This window comes from Hyla sarda, chromosome 5 (genome assembly GCF_029499605.1).
Source record: "Hyla sarda isolate aHylSar1 chromosome 5, aHylSar1.hap1, whole genome shotgun sequence".
In the NCBI taxonomy this organism is placed as follows: Eukaryota; Metazoa; Chordata; class Amphibia; order Anura; family Hylidae; genus Hyla; species Hyla sarda.
In genome coordinates this window covers 99166285-99192903 of record NC_079193.1, presented here as the reverse complement: position 1 = coordinate 99192903, position 26619 = coordinate 99166285, and the positions used below count along the sequence as shown (strand labels likewise).

The window sequence follows — 26619 nt, the reverse complement described above, 5'->3', positions numbered from 1 at the left end:
GGTCTTTTTTTCATTTTCACATTCAAATTTAACGAAAATTTGTCAAACACCAGTGGGGTGTTAAGGCTCACTATACCCCTTGTTACGTTCCATGAGGGGTGTCGTTTCCAAAATGGGGTCACATGTGGGCATTCATTTTTTTGCGTTTGTGTCAGAAGCGCTGTAAAATCAGCCACCCCTGTGCAAATTACCAATTTAGGCCTCAAATGTACATGGTGCGCTCTCACTCCTGAGCCTTGTTGTGCGCCCGGAGAGCATTTTACGCCCACATAATGGGTATATTTGTACTCAGAAGAAATTGCGTTACAAATTGTGTGGGTCTTTTTTTTCCTTTTACTTCTTGGAAATATTAATAATTTTGTAGACCCACACTATACCTTTTCATAAGGGGTAAAAGGAGAAAAAGCCCACCAAAATTTGTTAGGCAATTTCACCCGAGTATGGAAATACCCCATATGTGGCACTAAACTGTTGACTTGAAATATGACAGGGCTCTGAAGTGAGAGAGCACCATGCGCATACCAAAATTACCCTACGACAGTGTTTCCCAAACAGGGTGCCTCTAGCTGTTGCAAAACACCCAGCATGCCTGAACGGTCAATGGCTTTCCGGCAATACTGGGAGTTGTTGTTTTGCAACAGCTGTAGTCTCCGTTTTGGAATCAGTGCTGTACCAGACGTTTTTCATCATTTTTATTGGGAGGGGGGGGGGTAACTGTGTTGGGGTATATGTATATGTAGTGTTTTACTTTTTATTTTGTGTAGTGTAGTGTTTTTAGGGTACAAAACAGGCAGGGGTTTACAGTGAGTTTCCCGCTGGGAGTTTGAACTGCAGCGGAAGATTTGCTTCATCTCAAACTTGGGGGGGGGGGGGAGGGCAAACCTCCAGCTCTTGCAAAACTACAACTCCCAGCATGCCCTCTGGCTGTCCGTGCATGCTGGGGGTTGGAGTTATGCAACAACTGGAGGCACACTGGTTATAAAACACCGAGAGTTTGTTACTTAACTCAGTGTTTCGCAACCAGTGTGCCTCCAGCTGTTACAAAACTACATCTCCCAGCATGTACGGTCTATCAGTGCATGCTGGGAGTTGTAGTTTGCAACAGCTGGAGGCACACTGGTTGTGAAACACTGAGGTAGGTAACAAACTCAGTGTTTTGTTATCAGTGTGCCTTCAGCTGTTGCAAAAGCTACAACTCTCAGCATGCAGTGACAGCTGAAGGGCATGCTGAGACTTGAAGTTAAGCAACAGCTGGAGCATACTACTAAAACTCCCAGCATGCCCTTCAGCTGCCCTTGCATGCTGGGGGCTGTAGTTATGCAACAGCTGGAGGCACACTGGCTGCAAAACACTGGGAGTTTGTTACTTAACTCAGTGTTTCGCAACCAGTGTGCCTCCAGCTGTTGCAAAACTACAACTCCCAGCATGTACGGTCTATCAGTGCATGCTGGGAGTTTTAGTTTGCAACAGCTGGAGACATACAGATTGCGAAACACTGAGTTAGGTAACAAACTCTGTGTTTCGCAAATAGTGAGCCTCCAGCTGTTGTAAAACTTCAACTCTCAGCATGCACTTACAGCTGAAGGGCATGCTGCTACTTGTAGTTATGCAACAGCTGGAGGCACACTACTGCAATTCTCAGCATGCCCTTTGGCTATCTGTGCATGCTGGGGGTTGTAGTTATGCAACAGCTGGAGGCATACTTTTTCATAGAAAAAATGTGCCTCCAGCTGTTACATAACTACAACCCCCAGCTTGCACAAACTACTAAAGGGCATGCTGGGAGTTGAAGTTGTGCCTTCTGCTGTTGCATAACAACAACTCCCAGCATGCCCTTTTGTGCATGCTGTGAGTTGTTGCTAAGCAACAGCAGGAGGCCAGCCTTTCCTCCTGCTGCTGTACACGTCCTCCTGCCTGCCTGCTGCTGCCACTGACTCCGATCCTGGCAGGGATCTGGGCCCCCACTCAGGTACTTACTCCTGGCACCTGCTTTCGCCCTCCGGAATATGGGCAGAGCAGGTGCCATTAGGGACACCCCCACAGCAGGAGTCCTGATTCCTTTACCGGCCGACGAATCAGGACAATTGTCCCGCTGCTAAAGGGTGATAAGTGCCGTCTTGGACGCCACTTATCACCCTTTTTTTCCGAGTCACCGGGGACCCGATTGACCCCAAATTGCCAATCTGACCTCCCCAGGCATTGCCACAGGATGCCTGCTGGGGACCGGAATACCCACGGGCGTACACGTACGCCCTTAAGTATAAGGTTGTCAGGGCGTACCTGTATGCCCTGTGTCCTGAAGGGGTTAAAGGGGTTATCCACCATAGGGTGATTTTAGTAGTTACCTGCCAGATAGTAATGGACTTCCTTATCAGTGCTTGTTTTGGTGCTAAATAGTTGGTGAACTTACACCATTGTGTAAGTTCACTATAACGCTGTTGATTTCTTTTTATGAAATGGCTAAAAGAAATGTTGAAGTTAAAGTCCCAAAATCTCTTGTTTGTAAGTGTGAGGTCACTTTCCTCCCTCCCCCATATCAGCCACCCCACCCATTGAAGCACGCCTGGGACAATTCCATGCAGCCCTGGGAGAATGATGACCCATTGAAGCAAAGACAGGCTCCCTTTGAACACCTAGTGACTAGTGATGTAATGCCTTGGGCCGCACTGCAACCAGAGAAATCCTGAGACAACACTCATTTTGTATGCTGCTTAAAATGAACATCGAGGCAAAAATCACATAAGAATTGTGAGACTATGCATCAAACACAGGTACAGACATTGTATAATGAACTACACTATTTTACAGCCCCTGTAGCATAGTCAAATAAAAAAAATACTGAAATACCCCATTAACTATAACTCTTAAAGGGGTGCTCCGGTGAAAACCTTTTTTTTCTTTAAATCAACTGGTGCCAGAAAGATAAACAAATTGGTAAATTACTTCTATTAAAAAATCTTAATCCTTTCTGTACTTATTAGCTGCTGAATACTACAGTGGAAATTATTTTCCGTTTGAAACACAGAGCTGTCTGCTGACATCTCTGTCCATTTTAGGAACTGTCCAGGGTAAAAAGAAATCCCCATAGCAAACATATGCTGTTCTGGACAGTTCATAAAATGGACAGAGATGTCAGCAGAGAGCACTGTGGTCATGATGTCAGCAGACAGCTCTGTGTTTCAAAAAGAAAATAATTTCCGCTGTAGTATTCAGCAGCTAATGAATACAGGAAGGATTAAGATTTTTTTATAGAAGTACTTTACAAATCTGTTTAACTTTCTGGCACCAGTTGATTTAAAAAAAAAAAAAAAAAAAAGTTTTTCACCAGAGTACCCCTTTAAGCATACAGTAAAGCCAAGTGCACAGAGACAAAAAGCAAAATGAACAGTGGCACACCAAGTGACAAAAAAGAAAGGTGATTTATTCAAAAAAACGTGTTAGGCAACGTTTCAGCTGGCTCACCCAGCCATTTTCAAGCTGTTCATTTTGCTTTGGGTTTTGGAGAGGTCCCCAACCTGGACCTGACACAGTAGGCACCCGTGCACCCTTTTTTCCTCTGGAGTGCTGCTTTCCTACTTTCTCCAAGTGCACAGAGAGCTATGTGGAGGCACAGAATTCCTTTAGTTTAGCATTACGGAGCCATAGACAGTCCATGTGCTTGTATGGGCCCTTCTCCTGGCACCATACCACCGTGTTGGAGCATGCTATCGAATGTCACAATTTTAGAATTGTTCGTATTCTAAAATGGTGATTATAATGTTTTTAATCAGGTTTATTACAACATTAATCACATAATTAGCATTAACATTATAACATAGCAAGAAAAATGTGTTTATTTTTTTAAACTTTTCTTTATTATTTCTTATAGAAAAAACTTAATAAAAACTATTACAAAAAGGAATATGCCACAATTTTCCTTATCATTCTTTAAGAAAAAAAAAATGTGTATATGCATTGATATAAAAATTGAGACATAGAGGTACAGTATGGGCCTATGGATTTCTATATGTGCTTTATTACTGTTCCCTATAACATGGAAATGTAAGATACATAAGTCCATAAAACATTTACAAAAACTGAATGGCCCAGATATATCAAAATGTGTGAGAGAAAAAGTGATTTTTCCATAGCAACCAATCACAGCTCAGCTAATGAGCTCTGGTAAAGTGAAAGCTGAGCTGTGATTGGTTGCTGTGTTAGGTCTGAGAGATAATATTTTTTGAGTTAAAATCATTTTAAAACTTAATCATGTGTCTTGAATTTATTGGTACATTTATTTTGTAGCGTTGTTACACCTGAGACCTCAGTCCCTGCACTTGGATGGCCCCTCTTGCACAAGGATGGCAGAGTAATCTATATTTTCTACAATTAAAAAAAATGGGGCTATATAAAGAGAAAATCACCAGCTGGTGTGTAACTTATATACAGAAATACCCATTAAACACACCAGGACACTAAATATAAATAAACAATATTCATACTTTATTGGAAATACATGGATAAAAACATTTTAAAAGGGACAGCAACAATCAGAAAAATTCTGACTGCCACATGGACATGGTATATGTGCAGCAAAAAGAAATGTATATTAAAGTGACATGTGCTATCTATAAGGTTACCAAAGTGCAACATGCAATAGATATATAGGCAGTATATACACTTCAATATAACAGTACTAAACTGGCAAAAGACAGAAAATTGTGCGAATATATATATATAATTTCAGGTGAAACACAGTAATGAATTCATATATATATGAAATAATAACATTAAATGAAATGGCAATTGAATAACTATACAGAAAATAATCATGAGGTAACTGAAATTATGACACCGAATACTTAACTTGACTGCTAGCAGTAAAGAAAGGAAGATTGATTACCAGTGTGGACTCTTATAACATTGGTCGCTCTCTCTGATTGGCTGACTGACTGACTGTTCTCTGCATACCTATTGAGTTGCTAGGCAAAATGTTTCTTTGTAACTTGTTAACTATTTTACTGCTGGAAAAAATTCTTCATATTGTACAGGCTAGCCATAAGAATTGGTGATTTAGAAATGGCTTCTTCTCACAAGCACTAGTCAGGGCACCATAATAAGTTTGTAATAACTGTATATGTAGAAACAAGTGCATTTGAATTTTTACATTGAATTCATTTGCATAATCTACCACAAAAATGTAATATTTAGTCTTTTGACAATGGCTTACATTGATGAAACAGGGCCCCAAAGCAAAGATCGAAATGGGTCACTTATTACAGCATCTTATTTTGCCCCAAAGCTAGAAAAGTCCGGTGTTTATTAGCCCTTGCTTTTTGATGAACCTTAAGTCAATACTCCCATCTCTTTATTTGCTGACCATGCAGTTCCCCTTAGGAAAGGAGTCCATCAGCAGTAAAGGGAATAGGACCACCATGGGCTGTACCCCCTCTACGCAAAGGTCCCATAGAAGCAGCATGCACTGTCTTTATAATATGTACACTGCTGAATCATGGGCCATCCCCTTTAGAATACTTTCACACATTGGTAAACTTGCAGCTGCTTTCCTGTGGGAAATCCTCAGAGAGTTTTGTTTCCATATACTTCAATGGCTACGCAGAAAATTGAAGTGAATGGTAGTAAACCTCGCAGCAGATCACCTCCAGGAGTTATCGACATGTGCCAGAAAGCTAAACAGGTTTGTAAATGACTTCTATTAATAAATCTTAATCCTTCCAGTACTTATTAGCTGTTGAATACTACAGAGGAAATTATTTTCTGTTTGAAACACAGTGCTCTCTGCTGAATCACGAACACAGTTCTCTCTGCTGACACCTCTGTCCATTTTAGGAACTAACCAGAGCAGCATATGTTTGCTATGGGGATTTTCTCCTACTCTGGACAGCTCTTAAAATGGACAGTGATGTCAGCAGAGAGCACTGTGTTCGTGATGTCAGCAGAGAGCCCTGTGTTCCAAAATGAAAAGAATTTCCTCTGTAGAATTCAGCAGCTAATAAGTACTGGAAGGATTAAGATTTATTAATAGAAGTAATTTACAAATCGGTTTAATTTTCTGGCACCAGTTGATTTTAAGAATACAAAATTTCCACTGGAGTACTCCAGCCAAAGGCCAAAAACGTACTTACATATTAATTTTATAGTATGACCGAAAGCTAGCGTGTTGTTTTTTTATTTTTTTATTCCCTGTGCAAGCATAATCCCCTTCATATCATGTTGTATTAGAGTAATACAGTAGTTACCACTTCATGGCATTAAATGCCAGGCTTGTAGGTTAAACTAAAGCTTGTATTTACTAAACATTTGAGTTCCATTTCACCTTTCATTCATTAATCTTCAGCTAGATGATCCATATAGCGTCAAACAAAAAGATGTATATTCAGGATCATACTTGATATGCATGTTTATTCTTTTTAAGTGGTTTTGGATGACAGCAAGCGTTTGGCAAAAAGAAAGCTAATTGAAGAAAACCGAGAAAAGAGGCGCAAGGATGAACTGCAGAAATCACTGGTACAGAAGCCTGAACCAACAGCAGAAGAGTGGGAGCTCATACAGGTTGTCACTGAAGCTCATGTAGCCACCAATGCACAGGGAAGTCACTGGAAACAGAAAAGAAAATTTCTGGTAAGTAAAATGTGATGATGATGGTGATGATTAGGGATGAGTGAATCGAATCTGATGAATCTGAATTCATAACAAATTTCATGAAAAATCTGAATATGGCCGCGATTCAATTGCACTTCATTAAACTCCATTTAGTGTGGTCCAGGCTCCAGGGCATCAAAGATGGCGGCTCCACATGTCAGGACATGGGGCAAGGAACTCTGGGAAGGCGTGAACATGGGTAGGCGGGATGACCCTGAATCACATGCATGCAGCCTATCAGCAGCCAGCCACCCCTGTGATGTCACGGCCCTATATAATTAGCAGCCATCTGGCGGCCAGTCACATTAGCATTTTATTGCAGAGAGAGAGGGACAGAGAGCAGTGTGTGTTGCACAGAAAAGCATTTTTACAGCAGCAATTTACCTCAAGGCCAAATCCATCCTAGAAGCACTGATAGCACTCGCTGTCCAATTGCCGAATGACTGACTGCTCAGTGCCTGAGATCCAGGCATGAGCAGTCAAGTGGCAGAATCATTGATCAATGGTTTCCTATGAGAAACCATTGATCAATGTAAAAGATCAGTGTGTGCAGTGTTATAGCCCCCTATGGGAGCAATAACATTGCAAATAAAAGTGAAAATAAAAGTGAATAAAGATAATTTAACCCCTTCCCTAATAAAAGTTTGAATCACCCCCCTTTTCCCATAAAAAAAAAAAAAAAAAAACAGTGTAAATTAAAATAAACATATGTGGTATCGCCATTTGCGGAAATGTCCGAATTATAAAAATATATTGTTAATTAAACTGCAAGGTCAATGGCGTACACGCAAAAATATTCCAATGTCCAAAATAGCGTATTTTTGGTCCCTTTTTATATCATGAAAAAATGAATAAAAAGGCGATCAAAAAATCCGATCAATACAAAAATGGTACCGCTAAAAACTTCAGATCACGGCGCAAAAAATGAGTAAAAAACTGTACACGGAAAAATAAAAAAGTTATAGGTGTCAGAAGATAACAATTTTAAATGTATACATTTTCCTGCATGTAGTTATGATTTTTTCCAGAAGTACGACAAAATCAAACCTATATAAGTAGGGTATCATTTTAATCGTATGAACCTACAGAATAAAGAGAATGTGTAATTTTTACTGAAAAATGTACTGCGTAGAAACGGAAGCCCCCAAAATTTACAAAATGGCATTTTTTTTTCAATTTTGGCGCACAATTATTTTTGTTTTCGTTTCGCTGTAGATTTTTAGCCAGTAGCTACTGCCCAGCCAAGAAGTGGAGGAGACATCTGCCGCTTCCTCCCCTAGGCGGGCAAGTAATGATGAGGAAAGTGGCGTTGGAGGTGGTGTTGTGAGCGTTCAGGCTTCTGAAGGAGACACTGTTGAGGAACCTGAGGAGGACATCAATGATGCGCAGACACACCTTGATGATGAAGCCGATCGCACTTGGGAACCAGGTGCTGAAGGGGCTTCATAATAATCAGGAGAAGAGGGTTGCAGGTTGCTCGTGAGGCAGCAGCTGAGCCAGCAAGGTGGTAGCATGTTTGGCAGTCAGCATGGTGGCAGATGTGGGAAGTCTGGAGCCAAACATACCCAGGGTAGACCATCTGCTTCACGGCAGCCTACCTGCCCGGGAGGTAGTGAAACAGGGGTCCCTGGAGTCGACGGCAGTAGCAGTCAATCAGCATGGACTGTTGGTGGGAAAAGCAGCTACTCTGCGGTGTGGCAGTTTTTCATCAAGTATCTGGAGGATGTTAACATGGCCACATGCAATTTAAAAAAATATCTTATTCTTTGCAATTGTGAGGCCCTATGGTCTCCTCAGGCTGCCGCCACCTCCAGGTTGTGTCTTTCTGTCACCATATGGTCTTCTCTTGGGCTGCCACCTCCAGGCTTGGTCATTCTGACACATTTTGGTCTCCTCATGCTGGTGCCACCTCCAGGCTGTGTCATTGTGCCACCATGTGGTCTCCTCATGCTGTTGGCACATTACATAAAACATTTTATGTTAATCTATTTAAAATCTTCAATTTAAAATATATATTTAATCTTTTCAATTGTGTGGCCCTGTGGTCTTGTCAGGCTGCTGCCACCTCCAGGCTTGGTCATTCTATATGGTCTCTTCTTGCTGCCGTCAATTCAAGGCTGTGTCATTCTGCCACATTATGGCCTCCTCATGCTGCTGCCACCTCCAGGCTTGTGCCACCATATGGTCTCCTTATGCTGTTGGCATCTTAAATTAAACTTTTAAAATTGTAATATATTTTACATGTTCAAATTTAATTTAAATTTTACAAAATATCTTTAATCTTTTCTATTGTCCCTTATGGTCTCGTCAGGCTGCTGCCACCTCTGGGCTCTGTCATTGTGCCACCATGTGACTCCTTATTATATTGAGTATTGTGGTCATACATTATTTGTTGAAAGTAAATGCTTCGGGCACCTGGGACATTAAACTTGTGAATCTAATCAAAATCTTAAATTGAAATAAAAAAAAAAATCAATGTAATCTAAACAGGTTGGAGTGATAACAATGAACCATAACTGATTAAATGAAACATTCCACACAGAGTAAGACAGTTGTGTGTGTGGGTTGGGGGGGGTGCTGAGAGACAGGGGCTGGAACAGGTGGTAGCTCACCTCGTGGCGGACCACCAGCCCGATGCTCACCAGAATACAGAAAGGATTTTAAATTTTTTTAATAAATTCAAATAAAATAAAATAAAAGTTACATTAAAAAAATCCCTTAAATCTCTTCAATTGTGACGCCATATGGTCTCCCTGCTGCCACATCCAGATGCGGTGCAGCAGTGATTCTAATAGCGAGGCCTATATATTGCATGTCATACTGAATAACAGTATTATTTTACCAACACAGCAGACTCCCTATGAGTGTTATGACAAGGCAAAGTGTTCTACACTCCTATTGAGGCTCTCTGTAGCCCAGAAATAGCAATTTTCAATAGCGATTCGCCGCAAATAAATTCGTACCGAACCAAATTTTTCCGGAAAATTCGGTGAATCGGCCGAATTGAATTTTTCAAAAATTCGCTCATCTCTAATGATAATGATAGTCTTGGCTGGAAGTTGAGTATACATGGCTTGTTAACCAAATGTTCTTTTTCTAATTTGAAATTTTAGGGGACTGTGAACTGCAGACCTTTATAAAAGTAAATCTACTAATATTCATGGGCTTATCCCATGTTTTTAGTTGCTTTCCTCAGTTGATTTATCATGTTCTGTTTCACTACAGCCAGAAGATATTGGGCAGGCCCCCATAGTTAATGCTCCAGAGGGTGGAAAAGTGGACTTAGAAGCCTTCAGCCAGTTTACAAAAATAATCACCCCAGCAATTACAAGAGTGGTGGATTTTGCCAAAAAATTACCTATGTTTTGTGAGGTAAGTACTTTGCCTGGATAGAAAAAAATAAGAGCAGATCGCTTGGTCGACTACCCTTAAAAAGTGTCAACAAAACAATATGATGAGTTAGTTAACGAGTTAACCTACAAGATGGTAGTCAAAAGTCAGTGAAAAGCTAAATTAACAAGGATAGCATATACCTAGCAAATTCTTATATTAGGGTATGTGCACACCAAAGCTGTAGATTGATCCTTCTTTGCCCCAGTGCAAAACCAGTAACAGGGCCCCCACTGACTATGTGCCATTTACAGTATGTGTCCTTTATGTGGAAGAAGGGTCTTTGGGCACCTCAGACGTCAGGACTCAAGTGTGATTGCTGGCTCTGCACCCCCTGTAGTTACACCCCTGGGGCATACACTGTGTTTTGGGACTTATTTTGAGACATAAAACACAACAATGAATGAAGTAGACACAGCAAACATCCAAATGTCACTTGTTTTCTTGCCATCTCCTATATTACTCAGCTATACCATTTTTCATTGTATACTCTACATTTCCTGGCTGAAAAGTGTAAAAGTTCTTAATAGTGTCTAGGGAAGTGCAAAAAAGTGAAACAGTTGAAACAAATGTCATGCCATTCACAACATGTTTCACTATTAAAACAGAGGTGTATGGCCTTGATAACACAGTTTTAATGGCAAAACATTTCGGCATATGTTTTAACACAGATTTAATGGCAAAACATATCGGGTTCACGTTTTAACAGTCATACTACCATATCATATCATACTATATCATACTACCATATCATATCATAATCATGCCATATTATTCTGTGAGCTGCAGTACCACTGATTGCTTACACATATAAGGTGTCCTTCTCTTTGATAGGAAATACATTTTAATATAGTTATACTAATAGTGTTTTCTAATCTACAGCTGCCATGCGAAGACCAGATCATTCTCCTCAAGGGCTGCTGCATGGAGATCATGTCACTCCGAGCTGCAGTGAGATATGACCCAGAAAGTGAGACATTAACACTGAATGGAGAAATGGCAGTCACAAGAGGACAGCTAAAAAATGGAGGACTAGGGGTGGTATCTGATGCAATCTTTGACTTAGGCGTATCGCTGTCCTCATTCAGTCTTGATGATACCGAAGTCGCCTTGTTGCAGGCTGTGCTGCTTATGTCATCAGGTGGGAGCTAGTATATTTATCTATTAAATATTACTTTACTTGGATGTCTGTGTGCCGCATGTTGTAGGAAACAGAAATGTGAACAATTCAGGTAACCTCTATTTACATAAAGTAAATGGAGGTTACAAGAATAAAGGCCCATGGATAAATTAATGATTATATAACCTGTGCTAGGAATATGGGTTGAACTTGATAGACTCTTGTCTTTTTTCAACTTAATGAACTGTGTGAGTCCTAAGGAGGATATTTTAGAGATCACAAAACCTAGGTAAAAATGGTGCATTTGCCCAATCAGATTGCTTCTTTGATGTTTTAAAGGCCTTTTTTTTTTTTTTTTCTTTACGAAAGAAGCGAGCTGAGGTTGCTATGGACAACTGTTCCACTCTTCCTCTACACAGGTTTTGACAAATCTCCCCAATGAATATATAAAATGAAACATATTGGTACAGATTTACTAAGGTTTATCAATTTGACAGTATTTTTACACAATCTAGTTAGGATGGCCGCCTAATATTTGGCTGGTTTCTAGCAGGCCAAAGCTGGTGTCTAAGAAACATAATAAATGTGGTTCAAGCAACGTATGCCAGTGTTTTACAGCAAATTGCACCAGTGGTTACTCTCTCACTATTATAAGGCTGGGTTCACACCACGTTTTTTTAACTACGGTTCCTGTATACGGCTGGGAGGAGGGGGGGGGGCTTAATCGTGGCGCCCGCATTCAGCCGTATTCGGGAACCATATTTAATGCATGTCTATGAGCCGTCGTTTTCGGCCGTATGCGGTTTCCCGACCGCGGGCAAAAAAGCTGACCGGAGGCTGCGGTCCACTCCGGTCGGCTCATAGACATGCATTAAATACGGTTCCCGAATACGGCTGAGTGCGTGCGCCGCAATTAAGCCCCGCCCCCCTCCTCCCAGCCGTATACGGGAACCGTAGTTAACAAAACATGGTGTGAACCCAGCCTAAATCAGTCATAAAACTAGTGGACCAGTGAGCAAATAATCTATTAAAAAATCATTCAGAGCTGGATTACCCACATGGATAAAATATCAATGAACCTATTAAAGTACAGTTTTGCTGGACGTTATTATAAGTGAGTAATGGGAACCTTTTCTTAGATTGAATGTATTAGTACACAAATGGTTCCTAAACAATGATCTATATATATAAAACTCAACGTGTGTGTGTATGTATGTATGTATGTATGTGTGTGTGTTCCAGCATCACGTCCAAACGGCTAAAGATATTAACATGAAACTTGGCACACATGTTACTTATATGTCAACAACAAACATAGGATAGGTGATTTAACCCTTACTCACCCCCATTTGCCAGGGGCGGGGTTTATGTTTAAAGTCCCATACAAGTCATTGGGAAATATATGTTACTGCATAACTTCCAAACGGCTTGAGATATTTCGATAATGCTTGGTCACATGTTACTTATATATCCACTTAAAATATAGGATAGTTAATTTAACCCTTAACTACCCCCATTTGTGAGGGTCGGGGTTTTTGTTCCCATGCAAATCAATGGGAAATGTATGTTCCCACATAACTTCCGTACTAGTTCCGGCTGGAGATATTTCAATACCTGGTACACATATTACGGGTCAGGATAGGAGGTCAGGATAGGAGGTCGGGATAGGAGGATGGGATTGGAGGACGAGATAGGAGGACGAGATAGGAGGTCGGGATAGGAGTACGGGATGGGAGAACGGGATGGGAGGTCGGGATAGGAGATCGAGATAGGAGGTCGGGATAGGAGGTCGGGATAGGAGGTCGAGATAGGAGGTTGGGATAGGAGGTCGGGATAGGAGGTCGGGATAGGAGGTCGAGATAGGAGGACGGTAAAGGAGGATGGGATAGGAGGACGGGATAGGAGGACGGGATAGGAGGTCGGGATAGGAAGTCGGGATAGGAGGTCGGGATAGGAGGACGGGATAGGAGGTCGAGATAGGAGGACGGCATAGGAGGTCGTGATAGGAGGACGGGAAAGGAGGTTGAGATAGGAGAACGGGATAGGAGGTCGTGATAGAAGGATGGGATAGGAGGTCGGGATAGGAGGTTGGGATAGGAGGACGGGATAGATGGACTGGATAGGAGGTCGGGATAGGAGGTCGGGATAGGAGGTCGGGATAGGAGGACGGGATAGGAGGTCCAGATAGGAGGACGGGATAGGAGGTCGAGATAGGAGGACGGGATAGGAGGTCGTGATAGGAGGACGGGATAGAAGGTTGAGATAGGAGGACGGGATGGGAGGTTGGGATAGGAGGATGGGATAGGAGGACGGGATAGATGGACTGGATAGGAGGACGGGATAAGAGGACGGAAAAGGAGGACGGGAAAGGAGGAACGGAAAGGAGGTCGAGATAGGAGGACGGGAAAGGAGGACGGGAAAGGAGGACGGGATAGGAGGACGTGATATGAGGTCGGGATAGGAGGACGGGATAGGAGGACGGGATAGGAGGACAGGAAAGGAGGTTGAGATAGGAGGACCGGAAAGTAGGTCGAGATAGGAGGACGGGAAAGGAGGTTGAGATATGAGGACGGGAAAGGAGGACGGGATAGGAGGACATGATAGGAGGATGGGATAGGAGGACGGGATAGGAGGACAGGATAGGAGGTCGGGATAGGAGGTCGGGATAGGAGGTCAGGATATGATGACGGGATAGGAGGTCGGGATATGACAACAATATATGAGGACGGGATATGAAGTCAAAAGCTTCCTCCTTTGTTTATTTTCCTCCCCAACAAGGATTAGGAAGGAAATACCGGGCAACGCCGGGTACTCAGCTAGTCTACTATAACGGTCAATAATTTGGATACATTCTTATTTAACATTCAATATTCCATATGTTGTGGGATGCCACATTACCAAACTTTTTTTCTGATAGATGAATGCCTCTTGTTAAGTTAGGTTAGACACCCTAATCTACTAGTAATGAATAGATGTGCATTTAACTGTACACAAAAACTGATGGTTGGTTATTTCCATATCTTATCAATAAAGCTATTTAATGGGGGAGATTTATCAAAACGTGTCTAGAGCAAAAGTTGCGGAGTTGCCCATATCAATAATCAGATCGCTTCTTTCATTTTTGAAAAGGCCTCTAAAAAATGAAAGAACCAATCTGATTGGTTGCTATGGGCAACTCGGCAACTTTTCCTCTGGACAGGTTTTGATAAATCTCCCCCATTGCCTCTAGCTTTTGGCTCTTCAGATGTTGTTAAACTACAGCTCCTAGCATGCACTCGGTTACATGTAAGCATTATTGGGTGGTGTACTACGCCTACAGAGAGGCTTTAGATGTGTGTCAGTATAAACCTTACCAAACACAAATCTGAAAATAGGAAAACAGTATGGAAGTTTATAGGCGTTGCCCTAAGGTTGCATTCACACCACGTTTTTGCAATACAGTTCCCGTATACGTTTTCAATGTGAAAACCGTATGGAACCGTATTGAAAACTGTATGCATTGACTCTCCATTGAAAACTGCATGCCAAAAGATGCATCAGGTTGTGTCAGTTTTGCATCCTGTATGGTTTTGTAATTTTTTTTCCCGTACCCAAAACTGTAGCCTACCACATTTTTTGGTCTGCGTGAAAAACCGTATTAAACCGTATACAGTAACCATACAGAACCGTATGTGCATATGGTTCCATACGGTTTTCACCATACGGTTTTCAACTTTGCACAGTTTTTTTTCTTGGAATTTCAATCAAACAAGTGAAACTTTATTCATAATGGAGTGAAAAGTTAAAAACTTATATGTTTTTTTCTTCTTAAAAAACGGATGCAACTGGACATCATCTTTTATACGGTTTTTAACTGTATACAGGTTAAAATTAGTACACAAGTTTTGATACAGTTTAGTCCGGTTTTGAGGAATCAGTTTTTCATCAAAAACCTGATACGAGAACTGTATTGCAAAAACGTGGTGTGAATGCAGCCTTAGACTACTACCGGCAGGAAAGATGATAAGTATCTGATCACTGGGGTGCCCAAATACAAGAATGGTGTGCATGGAGTTGAACTCAAGCATGCTCACTGTTGCCCTATTCAATCTCTGTGGGACTGCCGGAGATAGCCAGGAGCTGTACTTGACTACCTCTGCTCTGCCAGTCTTATACAGGCAGAATGTAGCAACAGTACTTCTTTTTGACTACCACTACATTCAAATGGGGCACACAAAACCTCTGTTTTTGAGATTGGTGGAGGTCTGGTGGGACCACCAGAGATCACTGTCACCTTTTCTGTGGATAGGTGATAAGTGTCTATCTTGTTAAAGTCCTTTAATCATTCATTGGGTAGCTAAAAATAAATTCCAGTCTTTTTAGTTTGCAACAACTTATTGAAGTCCAACTCAAAATGGCATCCACAGCACACTCACACGGCTTTAAGGTCTTTAGCCTACTTTTCGAAAAAGATGCACATTACCAGTTCCTGGACCCAATAGGAACCTACACAGTCCAACTACTGTCAAATAACAGCATTAAATATAAGCTCCAAGAGAAAAAACGCAAAAAAATGATTCTACTACTAAGGTAAACAATATGTCAACCACCGCAAAGACCCTTTCGAGGGTGTAAATATTGTTATTTATGTACTGTGGAGGAATAAAACGTTTACAAGTTTTCCTCTTGGAACCCACTTTTGATGCTACAATAGTCTGAAGCCAGTAGTCACTGACACCCCATTTTTGGAATTTACCCCTAAAATGTAGCTTTTACTATTCCAATTAAAATGTAAATCCCTCAACAAAAAGTTAGGTTAAAACTGATACTGTACGAGATCCAAACTAGAGTATTAACCCTTATATATGTAACCAATTAGCGATACTGTAGTTCACTGCATAATGTGGCATTACAGTTTGACTGTTAAAATGTGAACTGTTATGCCATTCACAACATGTTTCGCTATTGAAGCAGTGTTATCAAGAGGTATATGGCCTTGATAACACAGTTTTAATGGCAAAACATTTCGGCATATGTTTTAACACAGTTTTAATGGCAAAACATATCGGGTTCATGTTTTAACAGTCATACTACCATATCATATCATACCATATCATACTGCCATATCATATCATAATCATGCCATATTATTCTGTGAGCTGCAGTACCACTGATTGCTTACACATATAAGAATTAATACTCCAGTTGGTATCCACCTCTCTGGGACACATCACAGTATCAGTTTTATCCTCACTTTTTGTTTGGGGATTTACATTTTATTTGGAACAATAAAAGTAAAATTTTAAGGGTAGGTTCACAAACTGTTTTTGAACTGTCATTTTCATGTATGCTTGTAAAAATTATAAACCATATAAAAACCTTTTTTTTTTTTTTTTATATTGGCAGATCGTCCTGGTCTCTCCAGTGTGGAAAGAATAGAAAAGTGCCAAGAAGGTTTCCTCTTGGCATTTGAACACTACATAAATTACAGGAAACACAACGTTGCACACTTTTGGCCAAAACTGCTGATGAAAGTCACCGACCTCCGCATGATTGGAGCCTGCCATGCCAGCCGGTTCCTGCACATGAAAGTGGAGTGCCCCACTGAACTGTTTCCCCCACTGTTCTTGGAAGTGTTTGAGGATTAGAAGAGACTGTGCTTCTGGTTACTCGTCACTACTGGGGTCTCCCCTTCCATTCCATTGCCTCCGTCACTTTTTTTGTTCTCGTCCGTTCTGAATAGACATGGATGAAAATGTTCCTCTAATGCGGGTACTCGTGACTATCGTGTTTTTGTTATTCTGTCCTTTTGATGTGAAGTTTATCCGTGGAAGTTTAACCCCTTTTTTGCTGAAGTGGCTGTCAAGACATTTCGCATGAGAGCATTTGACGGTCCTTCCAGTTCTTAAGTGGTTATTGGAAAAAAGTGAAAAAAAAAAAAAAAGAAAAATATATATTAACTTGCATTCACCAGCACTACGGATCCTACACAGAAAAGGTATTCTCAGATGTTGTGCCTGCGGCTAAAAACCCTACTGACCATCTCCCATGGTGATCTCTTACTCATGTAATGTGGGGCTGTTATAACCGTTCACAGCTGCATATACACCGTTTCCACCCAGAGAAAGGCAGATATTTGATTTTATCACTAGATGATATTTTTTTAATTTATTTTTTTAAAACAAGTGATAATACCCCCTATTTGGCACACACTGCGCCCATGGTTGGCGATAAATTGGTAGCATGTTTTTAAAACAGTTTGTAGAAAGAGAATTTAGCCTGGTAAAACCCTAAATAATTCTACCTTTATACTTTAGAAAAGTAAAAATGAGAATCCTGAAAGAATGTATTTTTTTACTCTAACTCCCCTTTATCAATATCCTCTTATTTTTGTTATTATGAAAAGAAAGAAGCTAAGCTAATCTGGATGTTAAAGTATGACTTTACATTGCTCACTCTTGTATTATGTAGTTGGTGTTTATAGGATGACTGTACAGAACTAGTTCCTCGATTCTGCACATTCCCTTCTCAGGTATTTGAAAGTAAACCTCTAGGAATTCCATTAATGCCTCACTGTTTTCCGATCCCCCTTACTCCTGCATGATGATATGAATCGGAATAGGTCTTGTGCCACAAAGTCACATGATGATCACTTGGCACTTTGGAAATTGGTAACCTCACACTGTCGTAATACTAGGCCATACTATGATGACATTTGAACTCCTGAGCTGTAATCATATATTCATATATTTCTATGGTACTACCTCCTTCATTACCCATATTCTAACAGTGCCTAGCAGAGAAGCAGTTACTTAGGGCAAGTTCAGATCTGCTTCAGTGCCACATATCCATCAGATTTATCAGTATATCCTATAGAAAGCAAGATTATTCACATTACACCTTCAGGGCTTTAATTCATGCCAGATTATATATTTTGCCAGACATATTTTTCTATTATAAAATTAACCTATACACTATAAATGGATGCATAATAGCTTCCCAGCTACTGACAACAAAACCAAAACCAATAATACAGTATATTTGTTGTATTCAATCTTACATATTCTTGTGCATAATTTGCATGATAGTCTAATATTTTGACATGAAATTCTTCAAAATAGATTGTGTGTATGTGTCTTAAATTCTATAAGTCTAAAGACCCCACATCTGGTCATTGAAAGCCAGAGAGGAGCCATGTGCCTTTAAATACCATTCATTTATCTCCACTGACAAGCAAGAAACCTCGGTTAGATACATGGATCATTATTTGCCTTCTATAGCTGGGTTCTACTGTTGAGAATCAAAAAACAAGATGGACATACATGACATATATTCCTACCAGATATAGACTCTAAATAGAACCAAATATCCAAACTAGCGCTACTACTGAATTAGGGTACAAACACAAAGTCAGGTTGCATAGTTGCCTTGCAGTTTCCAATACTTCAAAGATATTCTTCCATTAATTACTACTGGAAATTGACGTGATGCAACTACAAACAGCAATGCAACTGCAATGCAATCAGATTATTTATTATCACCCGTATATACATTAGGTACATGTGCAGCCACAAATAACGTGTGCACATCTCCCCACCAAAATAAATGTACATGCATTATTCAGTTCAAACCAGGGATATTTGGGCTAGCTCTGTCTGAGGGTACATCTACAAACTGGCAAACACATCACATTGTGTGAATTTTGTTTCCACTGTGGATTTATTTTTTTTAAAGGTTTATGGGGGAATTTGTGAAGACCGACATTTCTTACACCGAACTTGATAAAAAAGTGCACTGGCTCACGATTACTGCATCTTTGGCTGTCTGTTCACCACTGACTGAAAACTCATAGCTTCCATCCATTTTGGTACAATTATGCCAGTTTCTGGGGTAAATTATAGTAAAGTTCCAGGGCTATGGGAGGCCATGCCACTCCTTAATGCTAACCCCCTCCCCCCAGTTTCTCAAAAAGGGTTGAGTGCAGAGTAGAAGGGTAAAAAGTCCCAAATTTGCAGATTCATATGTGAAAGCTCAACAAATTTGTAGCATATTGAGATTCTGGTGATTCAAAATCTGCTGCCCATGTCCGTTTCTGGCTGTTTTCACAGGGCAGAATTTCCAAGTGTAATTCCATGGTAATATTCTGCTCAGAAATTCCGCTGTAGCAGAGTCATGTTGATTTTAATGGAATTCTGCTGCGGGATTGCAGATATCCTGAATCCCCCATCTGCAGACAGAATAGATATGTCATTTTTTCTGTGAATTCTGCTCAGAAATGCATTGCAATCTATGAGACTGTGCATTTCCGAGTGGTGCTAGCGCCGACGGAACATTTAAATGTGTGGAATCTTCGCCCATGTTTTATGAGCGAACATTCCACCCATTTTCGGCCATATTAACTCAACCTCTGTGAGGATTTGATGCAGATTTTTTCTGCAACAAACCAAAATATATATATTTTTTAAATCACATCCACCTATTACCATTGTAATAACTGTTGATTTTTCACACAGACATTCCTTGTGGAAAATACACAGCCTATAGCCCATGTATGTCAGTACCCTAAGGCGGTGCTAGTGGAAATATTTCTGGTTATATTGGAAAGTTGAAGACTCTTTCATCATTATTAGATTCCATTTTGAAATACATTTGTGTAAGCATGAAAAAAAACTTTTTAGTCTGTATGTACTTTATTGCACAACATACACAAAGGTTATGTTACTTTTGACTTGGAGGAGAAGAAGGGGAGTGGGTATATGATGCAGAGTGGGTATATAATGCAGAGTGGGTATATAAAAAGCAATGGCTTCTCCATGGGTAGAGTAAAATGTGGCTGCTTTATTTTTGCTTATTTTCAATGTATTAAGCCACGTTTTAACTTTGTGTTGAGATTTAGATAGATAATATGTTTCTGGATAAGTTATGCATGACCTCTTGCCTTTTGTAACTGATTTCATAAACTCTAAAATTCTGTATTAAAATCACTTTTGAGGGAAGCGATCCTTCTATTAGAAAGACCAGAATGCCGCCAACATCTTAAAGGGAATCTGTCAGCTGTATTTGCTTTTATAAGTTGCAGACACTGGATAGCTGTTGAGTATAAATAAACTATACCTTTCCTGGAGCTGATAGTAGTTGCCAAGCAAATTGTCATTTTATTTCTTAGCCAAGTGCCAAGGAGGGGGAGCTGAGTTGCTCAAGTGCCACAGCATAGCAGACACCTCTGTACTCCTTTTACCTTCCAGCCCAACCTTGGCTGATGTACAGGGCTCTGTATGTTAATTAAGGCAGGGTTAAGAGGCGAGGGCATGTCAGGATGTGGCTTTTGAGCAGCTCTGCTCCACCTCGGCACGTGGCTGAGAAATAAAAAGGAAAGTTACAGTTTGCTTTTATGCCCTAACAGCTATCCAATGGTGTCTACAGCTCTTAGCAGCAAATACAGCTGGCAGATTCCCTTCAATGGCAACCAGGTTTCTTAGTAGATTCTAAAATATGAGGGACAGTAGTGCACATGTAGAAGAGGGGGTCCAGATGCAATGAAATGTGATTGCTGGTGCTAGGAGATCCATGGCAGGCATGTTCCTCTGGTGCTAAAAATGCCAATATTGTGCACTATTACAATGCCTATGGAGCTCTATAAGCTATTCTTAGAGAGGAGTCAAGCACAGAAACACCCCTCTCCCAAACATCAGATTTGGGATCTGGAATCTGGATTTTGAGTGTGTAGTTTATTGCCAGTCTACCTCTATGGCACATATATATCCTTTATTACATCGATAGTGGAGATAGTAAACAATACAGTGTTTTATTAAAAATCTTTATTAGATATCAGAATATGTTATTTATCATCTTGGTCTGGCCTTTCCAGTTGTTTACCAACATATTATATGCAATATCTACTCTTATCTAAACATATACCAAAAATGATTATTTGTCAAGATTAGCATAATAGGTAACAGTTATAGCCTGTAAAAACGTATAAGAATTTACCAGGAAATTATATTTCAATGTTACCAACTACAGGTTCAATAAATACAGTCAAAAGAAACACATACAAAAAAAGTGTCATACTTATATATACTTTTAACAGAAAACAATTATATGTACCAGAAGTGAAGCTATTTGGGCAACAGGTCTGAAAATGTTAGCTATTTAAGTGGAGTGCCCAGTAGACTTCACCACAGTTTTCTCCATCTTCATTTGACAGTAGCATCCTCAATATCACTAGTAAAATCCACAATAGTAAAAGTTACTATACATAAATACAGTAATTAAAGGGAACCTGTCATCTCTAGATCAGCATGCATGGCTCCCTCCCTGCCTTGACTGATTGATGTCAAGGGCTCAATGCTGAAAGCCAAGTCTTGTCCATTAACCATACAGGGCAGAGAGAGGTGAGGGAGGAAACATTTCCGCTGCTGCTCAGCTCTGCTTCCTTGACACCAGCTCTGAGCAGGATACATAGCTGACAGATTGCCTTCAACTGTATATCTGGAAATCAGTATTGTCTTATCCATAGGGCTAATGGTATAGCTGTACCAAGACTCTGTAGGGCAAGTATTTCCAGTTAGGAAAGTTTTAGTTTTTCACCGTTATTCACAAATATTTAGGGGATACAAGTTACAAGCTATTCGTGAAGCCATTGCTCTGAATATACTCTTTTTTATGTACTTTATAGTTAGAACTGGTTCCATTCTAGGTTAATAGGAGGTTTACACAGATACTTGTAAATTGTTAAAAAAAACATTATGGGGTTAGAGGAAATTTAATTTATTTTATCAGCACATGAAGATTATTCACATTGCAAACCCACCTCCTAATGTTGCACTTAAAGGGGTACTCCAGGTACTCCACCGGCTGGCCTCCGCAGCGTGCACACAGCGTTTGGAACTAAATGTTCCGCACGCTGGCCAGTGGAGTACCCCTTTAACACTGGATACTGGAGTATTATGTAGGAACGTCAGTCCTTTCCTAGAGTTGTGGGCTTACAGCGGGCTTCATTGCTGCCATGTTGGATACTTGGATGGCAGTTTTATTTTTTACAAAGGGTTTTAGACAAACAATTTGAAACTCAAACCTTATCTACTTGAGGGATTTGATGTAAAAGTCATATCTAATAAATGCATTAAATGGCTGCAATATGGAATTGATTAAATTATTTCCTAAGGTGTCTCCCAAAGGCTACCTAAGTAAGGTATTGTTAAAATAAAAAAACAAAATGTAAAATATATAATTTAGAACTTGTGCTCACTAATGTTTTTCACTATTCTCCTATTGAATGGGGTAAATTAACTTCTATACCAAACCCGAGTCCCACAGAGGGACTAACTGTCTCTGGGATCACACATATAAAAACCCTTTTTTTGAACCTCCCTACTGGTGTATATTATGAAACATCACATTTATTAATATGCATTAAAATTGGTCCCACAAATAGTTTAAACCACAGCTCACAGTCCATGATCAATATAACTTAATCTAAGAAAATGGACTGGAATATTGATACTGCTCTCAGTCAAATGCTCTAAGGTGGAGGCGAACAGTTAATATTTTCTTAGATAATACTGCAGACGCCTATTATCAAGACTCTCGACTATGAGCAAGTCATATTGATCAGTGGACTGTGTGCTGTGGTTTTAACTATTTGTGGAACCAATTTTAATACAGATCAATAATAGTGATGTTTTTCAATATACACTAGTAGGGAGATTCAGCGATAAGGGGTTTTATACCCTGTGATAAGGGAGAAAGTGAGTCTCTCTGTAAGACTCAGAATTTAGTATGGATGTTTTGAGAAATAGGCAACATAATAACACTCAGGAAGGAAGGATAAGAACTGACATATAAAACTGATCTTCTATTACCCATTTAGGGCCAATGAAAAACTGTGTGCATGGTCTCTGCACTCGATTATTAGTAGACGCATTGGTACTTAATGTGGCATTGTATGGTGTCTACACGAAGCATCATTCTCTTCCTATGCTCTGCATATCACTGTATGGTGCTTCCAAAAGCACTATGCTTTTCCTTTAAACAGGGCGTCTAACATAACATTGCTGCAACCTGTGCAGCTACATAGGGGCCCAATAGGTAAGAGGGCCCATTGTCACCTTTAAAGTAGCCAACATTTTTAGAGAGAGACATGCATAGTTATTGCTATATAATAAGCTATTGTAAAGCAAGAGGTCAACATACCAGATCCCTCTGCTGTCTGTGCCCAACCCTGCCCTAGAAGTTATACTTGCATGATATCTTACTGTGATATGGCCAAATGTGATTGGACAAGCCAAGGCTATGATTTTTTTTCTTACAGATTCTGTATGAATCAGAAAAAAACACCATACAAAGCTGAAGGTATACGGGATAGTATGGGAGATCTGTAGAACATAATGGCCCATAGTATTTCAAACCTCACAGAAAGAAAAAATCTTCTGACTTGCCTATGGCAACCAATCACAGCTCAACTTAATTACCTCAGATTCATTGTACACTAGTTTTTGGTGCAAACTGAGCCCGAATTCTGGTTCACCTAGCTTAGTAATGCTCCCCCACTATCAACAAATACTTCAATGTGGGCTACAAGCCAATAAGTACACTGTATGGACATGAATGTGCCCATACAGCTTGGTGTTTGTGGAGGCTGAATACCAACAGGAGGTAAATAGGAAAGTTAAATCACTGTATGTACTGAAACCAATAACTAAAATAGAAAATGGGTTTACACGTCAGTAAGAGCTGAATGGATTTATTAGTGGGCACAATGGGCCTGTTCCAATAGACTGATTTAGGGGCAGCTCATACCTTGCTGAGCATGCATGACTTTCTTTCATTGACCAGGTATATGAATCAATGATATATTCATCTGGGATGGAATATGTGAGGTTGTTATCGATACATCTAGAAAAAACTACAAAATATTTTGTAAAAGTATTGCAGCTATTTGATGGGGTGTTCCTTAGGGCACCAAAGGCTGTGTGCCTCAAAGCTTCATGGCATAGATCCATTTCTGGTATAACCCACGTAGCTCATTCTTAGTAAGCAGCAATTTTCACTTCATAGTTGTTTCCACCCAATAAACCTGGCTTATTGGTCACTCTACAGTGTGGTGCCAATAAAGTGAATTTGTAATGTTTCTTATATTCAGTTTTCAATAACGGATTACCTGATTTTATTCTTTTGTGAACGAATTTACTAGTCATTTCTTGTGAATGCCATTTATGTAAATGATTTGTATTGTAAAACTGAAAATAAAGCAGTTCTTCATTATAAACAACTATGTACCACAGGCATATCTATGTCCAGATTAGCAAAAAAAAAAAAAAAACTATTGCTCTGAAATAAGCAGTGTAAATTAGGTTGGGAGCCTTAACATTTGCAAATGGAAACTAGGCAGATAAGGTGGGATCTGAGGAAACGTTATAATGGACAATTGCAATGACAAGTAATCGCTATGGAAAATAACAAAATCAGATATGATTACAGTTAGCCACCTGTAACCACTGACATTTCTCTCAGATTTAACAAAAAATTTACGTCACAGAGTCAAAAGTTGTGATCGGTTGGGGTTTGTTTGTGTGTTTGGACCCTCACCGATCACTGCAAAGAGTGGGGAGAAGCCTGTGGCTGTGTGCTTCACTCCCTGGCTTATTGCAGTCTCCATCCAGCTGCCTTAGACAGCCCTATAAACTTATAATGGAGCCTGTGTAGTGCAACAGGATGGGGATTGAAGCTGTGTAGTAAAACACACAGCCACACACGTCTCCCTGCTCTTTCTTACAGCATAATAGCCAAACATGTAACCCAATGCCACATGCCTGTGGACATTTGGCTTGACCGAATGTACATGTGTTCTAAATGGGGAGAGGGGAGGTAAGCTCTGATGGCAGATTATCTCCCCAAAAAACATGTTCAAAATTTCTCTCCCCTGATATCAACTTTTGAGGAAGAGCTGGAAACCCTTCCATAATCTTTTAAGCAGATAAACATGGAGGGTTTGGCCAGCTTTTGACTGATGTGTATTGGGGCCTGTAGATAACACAATGTTTGATGGACTACTGCTTGCTATTTAAAGCTTCTTCAGATTAACTATAGGGGCACTGTTGGATTGATGTCTTTGGCAAGTAATTTCCACTAACAGTGGTAAAAATGTAATCTGGAAGTGAAATACCCTATATTACATGAACAACTGAAGAAACATCTTTCAGTAGAGAATTAAAACCTCTTGTATTACTTTTGGCAGCCATTATCATAGGTAGTAATAAGCTCCTCTTAAAAAAAAAAAAAAACAGTTTTTTTGCCATCAGGGTATATATGAGAATCCATTTCTATTTACACATGGTAGTTATAAGTGCACGTCCCTCATTCACACCTACGTAGGTTGGCTCTGTATTCTATGCATGTGTACATACAGATCCATACTGCGTAGCACACTGTGGCCATGTTTACAAAGGAGTATGTGAATAAAATACAACAAAATCTTCACACATTAGTATTAGGATATATTTATAGACCAAAACTGTGAGTAGGTAGCACCAGCTGATATATAAGAAATAAAGCTAAGTAAACAGGGTTTTCAGTTATTTACACTCTATATATATGTCCATAATCATCATAAAATAACTCAGTTTTATATTGCCTTTATAATATTCACTTGCCTTAAACAGAACACCAAATAAAATCAATCTAAACCTTACACATTCAGGTAAACATGATTTTTTTTTTTTTACGTACACTCAACATATTCTATAATTTCTGTCATTATTTCTTTATTTTGTATAGAGAATTAGTTTAGACATAGTAAGTCATATCCATCTGTGAATATTTTTAAAGGATTGTTACTGGTCTTTAAACATATAAAAGTCAAACCATTCAGTTTATAAGCTAAAATAGAATTTACCAGTAGAGCATTTAAAGGGGTACTCCGGTGGAAACCTTTTTTTTTTTTTTTAATCAACTGGTGCCAGAAAGTTAAACAGATTTGTAGATTACTTCTATTAAAAATTCTTAATCCTTCCAGTACTTATTAGCAGCTGTATACTACAGAGACATTTATTTTCTTTTTGGATTTCTTTTCTGTCATGACTACAGTGCTCTCTGCTGACACCTCTGTCCATGTCAGGAACTGTCCAGAGCAGCATATGTTTGCTATGGGGATTTTCTCCTACTCTGGACAGTTGCTGACATGGACAGAGGTATCAGCAGAGAGCACTGTGGTCGTGACAGAAAAGAAATCCAAAAAGAAAAGAATTTCCTCTGTAGTATACAGCCGCTAATAAGTACTGGAAGGATTAAGATTTTTTAATAGAAGTAATTTACAAATCTGTTTAACTTTCTGGCATCAGTTGACTTAAACAAAAAAAAAATAAGTTTTCCTCCGGAGTACCTCTTTAATATGAAACATGCAGGGACAATTTCTCTATTATATAACAAACTATATGCTTTATGTAGACCTGGGTCTAGTCAGGGATGTTTCCAAACTAATGCAAAAT

At 39.8% G+C, this 26619-nt stretch overlaps 1 protein-coding gene across 11 annotated transcripts in view; it reads left to right on the top strand.

Moving 5' to 3' along the window:
* THRB (thyroid hormone receptor beta) overlaps window positions 1-26072 on the top strand; it is a 485968-nt gene extending 459896 nt beyond the window's left edge. For all 11 annotated transcript variants that reach the window (XM_056519991.1, XM_056519989.1, XM_056519980.1 and 8 more), the window contains 4 exons: window positions 6416-6621; window positions 9868-10014; window positions 10915-11173; window positions 16538-26072. In XM_056519991.1, the coding sequence (XP_056375966.1) occupies window positions 6416-6621; window positions 9868-10014; window positions 10915-11173; window positions 16538-16779 (854 nt within the window). In that variant the 3' untranslated portion in view covers window positions 16780-26072. The remainder of the gene's footprint in view (window positions 1-6415; window positions 6622-9867; window positions 10015-10914; window positions 11174-16537) is intronic.
* The last annotated feature ends 547 nt before the right edge of the window (window positions 26073-26619 follow it).